General features: G+C 42.8%; 1 protein-coding gene across 1 annotated transcript; it reads left to right on the forward strand.

The window, feature by feature from the left end:
* Positions 1-597: 597 nt before the first annotated feature.
* On the forward strand, positions 598-4533 carry LOC101114266 (prolactin-inducible protein homolog). Its single transcript, XM_004008131.5, has 4 exons — positions 598-721; positions 1631-1733; positions 3905-4022; positions 4335-4533. Exons 1-4 carry the CDS (start codon positions 627-629, stop codon positions 4457-4459), a joined length of 441 nt encoding a protein of 146 aa, XP_004008180.3. The 5' UTR covers positions 598-626; the 3' UTR covers positions 4460-4533.
* Positions 4534-5543: the final 1010 nt, after the last annotated feature.

A 5543-nucleotide genomic window follows, 5' to 3' on the forward strand; every position in this document is an offset into this window, starting at 1 on the left:
TCTCCCCTAGTCTTATCTAGACTTTTCCTGACTTTTTCCTGCCCATGAGTTGACTTCTCTTCAAACATATTCTGTACCTTATGTGGCCACCATTTATTAGAGATGACTCACGGTACCAAAAATGCAATCAGAGAAAGTATGAGCAGGCATATTAGTTTCAAGGCATCCATTCTACATCCAACACCTACAGCAAATTTTACAGTTGAGACATTGAGGGGAAGATAAGACATTTGTCATTCAAAGGACAAGGAGACAGAACACTTCCTGGAATCTACAGACTCGGGCAGGGGTTAGAAGTAGGACTTGGAAACAATCCTGTTTATAGTGGTTAACACAGGATCTATCCTGATGATCCAGGAATCTTCTAATGTTAAAAAAACAAGGGGAAACAGTCTGATTCATTCTTTTCTCTCACTCTCCTCAAATTAAAGTTCCAGCTAAGTTCCACTGACCTTTCACAAAAACAGCAACAACAACAACCAAGATACCAAAGAAGGAAATCTCCCAGATGTGATGATTTTGGCCCAGCGAATCTGCCCCATACCTCCAGGGTCATCCTGCTACAGTTATAAGAACCATCCTGCTCCCTGGGAACACAGGCTTCCTGGGCACCAAATTCCTCCAGCATGCGTGCTCTTCAGCTTCTCTTCAAGACCAGCCCTGCTGCCCTGCTCCTGGGTCTCTTCCTGACACTGTGGACACTCCCAACTCAAGGACAAACGTAAGTCATCGGTTTTCCTCCCTATATAAAATCTTCCAGGGAGGACACTTCTGTCAACCCAGAAACCCACATTATGCACCTACAGTTTATTTACCTGCTCCAAGAAGACCCATCCTGGGAGTCCTATTTGTGTCTCCTGGTCTCAAGCTCTCCCTGTTCAGAACCTGTTGGAGAGGTTACTGAATCCATGACCTACACCTACTTTGTGTTTTAACTCAGTTATCTATTCTTGTTGCATTCTCATCATTTTCCCACAAAACAACAGAATAGGCAGGAATGTTAGCATTGTGGTCAGCCCTAGGATAAGCTTTGGATAAGATGCCTAAGCTGTACAAGAGTGGATATGACTTTGTTCACAACCCAGTATAAGGGCTATGCTGATCCACCAACTCAGATGATCCCTGTGACTTCATCAGCAACAGTGTTCACCTTAGGTGTGTGTCATGCCAAGTGGATCCTTAAGAGTGATGGCACTGATGTGTCTTCCCCCTTCCTTTGATTCCTCTGCTCTCTCTGCCTGTTGCTTCCATATCCCTACCAGCCTGCCTCAATTCTGGACTTGTTTGTTTTTTTTTTTTTTAATCGAAACAACTCAGAACTTGGTTTTAATGCTCTACATTATAACCCAGAATCAAAACTCATATGTGTCGTTAGTAATGGTGTGAAATGGATACAGCCCTCTGGACAGATTAAGTCTCTTGCTATCAAAATTTTGAATGTATACATTTTGACCTAGCCATTCCACTTGTAGAGATGTGTCCTAAAGAGATATTCACAGAAGTACATGAAGATACAAATGAGTGAGGATGTTTGCAGCATTGTTTATGACGATAAACAAAAATTGAAAATAACAGAAATGTCAACCTGGACTGTTACCAGACTTTTTTATGTCTCTTTTGCCATATCTAGGCAGAATGTGATTTCAGTAACCCTGAGAGTTGAACGAGTTGGGAACTCAGATGACTATATCGTAACACTCACAGTTACAAGTCATGCACCTGTATACTTAGTGGTAAGTAAAGATTTGGGGATTATCATAAGTAAGGAGAGAGAAGAGAAATAGCCTCTTAAACAATTTCTGTGGTCACTAATGATATGAAGTGAAACAGCATCTCACAAAGAAGTCACCTGCAAACACTATTGCATTTGCAACCCTGGTAGAAATGTGTGTGTTATTACTTCAATTTTAAAAGTCAAGAAGTGGTATTACAGATGGAAGAGTAGATTCACAAATTCAGAATGCACATTGCCCTGCGGGTACCTTAGTGTTTAATTGGGACAGAATTGCAGTTTAGAAAAGTGAAAAATTCAGGAGATGGATGATGGTGAGATATGCACAACAATGTGAATGTACTGAGTGCCTCTGAACTGTACAGTTAAATGTGGTTAAAATAGCATGCTTTATATTATGTGACTTTTACTGCAATTTTTAAAAAGCCATTTAAAAGAAAAAGTGATGATATGCAGGCGATAAATGAGTAGAAGTTTTTAAGCATGTCAGGACCCTTCACTTCCCCAGGTGAGTGGAGGAGAGGAGAGGAGAGGACAGAAGAAAGCAATATGAAAGAGGAAATAACTAAGAGGGTTAAGACTGAGTGACAAGGACAAAGGAGCTTTGTTAGACTTGAGCCATCCACAACCGTGCCTCTGTCCAGTGCAGTGATGAGGCTGAGTCAGGGAGATTCCACTCAACAGGCCATGGCAGATGGGAGAGGAGCTGCAAACTGAGAGTGAAAGTCTTTCATTCGTGTCCGACTCTTTGCAATCCCATGGACTATACAGTCCATGGAATTCTCCAGGTCAGAACACTGGAGTGCATAGACTTTCCCTTCTCCAGGGGATCTTCCCAATCCAGGAATCGAACCCAGGTCTCCTGCATTGCAGGCGGATTCTTTACCAGCTGATCCACAAGGGAAGCCCTAATTATGTCGTCCTCACAGATGGGAGACTTACCATCACATTAGAATTGGCTTTCCCATTTCCTACCTCTATTACTTTTCCCCACTATCTTCACTGAGTCTTCAGATCCCTTATATCTTCTACTTCAGGATATCTGATAACAATCCCTGACTCCTTTGAGGCTTCCTTGGGGTTTTTGGAAAACAGATGCAAACAGAGGAGAAAGTTGCAAAGCTATCAAAACCCTAAGAGGAAATACATAGAGTATCTGACATTTATTCAAATGTAAAAGATGCCAGAAATGCTTCTGAGCCTCCCCTTTCCAGAGATCTTCTCTGTTGCCATTTCAGGAAGGTCTTGGAACTTTCTCTTTTCAGGTCTGACCTCAGCAGACTGCTTCTCCCATCCGAGAATCTCAGTCATTTCTTTCATCTTCTATCTGGGTTATAATTCTATTGGGGGAGGAAAACAGGCATGAAGTACTGGGTGGCCAAGAGCTTTCAGACTCCAACTGTCTTTATTGGTACAACATGCATAGTACTTTACCTAAATAAAGCTCTGTATCATACACAACACACAAACCTCATAAACTCATACAGACTAAAGAAGTAAGTATTGATACTTACTTCAATACCTCAATCTCATGATACCTCATAGAATGAGAAGCTCCGAGGGATAAATGCCACATCACAAAGCTGAAAAGCAGGACACATGGGAAAATATTTGTTTACGGGATTTTCCCCCACCACATCAGAGCAGAAAACTGATGATTCCAATCTCCATGACCCTCTTGGTTCACTGACAAGCTCATTTAAATCATTTCCTATCTACTCCAGGTGGGGAGCTTCAGAACTAGACACAGTCCAACCATGGTGACCTCTTGGCACTTCCATTGCTCAAAATAAAGAACATTTCACATATCAGTTGTTGAGTTAAAGACTAGGCAGACCTTCACAGGTGTATTTCTCCCCACGCCAGTGGACAAAACCAAGCATGGTGTCTGATGACACCTTCAAATCCAACTCTAAAACTTTGTCACACGGCAAGCCAATAAAGTATATTTTTCACCATGCAAGTCAAAGTTGAAAAAGGGCAGATAAGGAGAATTACCAAAAGACTGACTAAAGTTGAGTCTGGCCCTAAATACATTAGGGGTGATGTCTGGGGGAAATGTTGGTGCCCGCTCTGTGTTGGTCTTAAACATGCTTATTTTGCATAATAGTTACTGGGCTGCCTCAGCCTGAGCCTCTCTCTTTAATCCTTTCCCATCCTCTTTCTCCTCAGGTTAAAGCCACACTCGAAGGCTCTGATGATGTAAATTTTCCTTATGGTAATTTTGTTTACACGGCCTGTCTGTGTCCTAACTGTTCAAAAAATTTCTTCTGGGACATACAAGGACCTGGTAAGTGAAGAAGCTTCCTGCCTGACCGTTAGTGGCAGATAAGGGGGAATGCGAGGAGAGGATAAAGTGAAAAGGGGAAATCAAGACATGGCCGAAAGCAGAGAAATAAGGGAGTGAAGCAAAAATGAAACACAAGACATACAGGCAGTGTGAGCAATGGCTCTATGGGGAGGAAGTGAGAGCGGCTGGTAAAGGCTGCATCTTGTATAGGAGCCTGAGAAACGGGGCTGAGTATCAGACAGTAAAAGGCAGGGTAGAATGGTTTGTCGGTGGATTCCAGCTGTCTGACAGAGCCTTGCTTCTTCTCTCTAGCAAATGGAATCCTAATAGGGAAGGCTGAAGTCGTGTCAGAGGAAAATATATGCCCTTCTGATGTGGAAATCTCCACCCCTGTTTACAAAGTTTGTAGCAAGCGTGAAATCGTCGTAACACTCTGATCTGGAGAATCTGCTAACTCTGAGGTTGTGAGCATCTGTGTGGAATAGAAAATAAACCTCCCACTGGCTTCTCACTGTGCTGTCTGTGTTCCTTCCCCAAATCTTAGTACAGTGTCTGCTCAGACACCACAGTGTCCTAATGAATCAGTATTTTAATAAACCTTCTCAGGGATAATAAATAGGCATCCATTTCCTAGCAGATGAGAAGAAAGAGAAGACAGGAATTTACTCTTACCATTAAAGTGGGACAGGAAATATCCAGAGAGAGAACTGCCTGTAGGGCTTAAATTAAGGGCAGAACTGAGCGATGGTTCTAAGGAGCGGTACCCAACCTTATTGGAATGAGGGACCAGTTTTGTGGAAGGCAATTTTTCCATGGACCTGGTGGTGGGGGGTGACTTGGGGATGATTCAAGCACATTATATTTATTGTACACTTTATTTCTATTATTATACCATCAGTTCCACCTCAGATCATCAGGCATTAGATCCCAGAAGCTGGGAACCACAGAATTAAGTTTCCCTTCTATTTTAGGCAAATTACATCCAGCTGCCTCTCCCAGTTATTGGAAAGTTCAACGAATCTGAAGTCCTAAAATTATTATCTCTTGCTGCTCTTGAAATGGTAGCAAGGAATATACTCATAGGAGCTCAGGTTTGCTGGGATCCTGACCAGGGTGTTCCTTCCCTTCGCCCAAGCTCCTTCATCACAATAAACCCAAACAGAAAGCAAGTTGATACCTATTGCTATCGAGAATGAGGGGCTATGGGAACCATTCAGCCCTGCTGCTGCTGCTAAGTCGCTTCAGTTGTGTCCGACTCTGTGCAACCCCAGAGATGGCAGCCCACCAGGCTCCCCCATCCCTGGGGTTCTCCAGGCATATATAAACAGGTGAAGCCATCTGGAGAACCACCTGACCTTACTTAAATTATGTACATACCTTCTGATCCAGCACTTCCATAACCAAAGGTGATGGAAAGAGAAAGCATTTTGATTCCTGAACTCCTGGGCCTCTCTGTTCTAGTTATCAAAGACAAAGGACCACTGAAGCACCGTTGTTTCAAAATACATTCCATATCTTGAA

Source organism: Ovis aries, chromosome 4 (assembly GCF_016772045.2).
Source record: "Ovis aries strain OAR_USU_Benz2616 breed Rambouillet chromosome 4, ARS-UI_Ramb_v3.0, whole genome shotgun sequence".
NCBI classification, from domain to species: domain Eukaryota; kingdom Metazoa; phylum Chordata; class Mammalia; order Artiodactyla; family Bovidae; genus Ovis; species Ovis aries.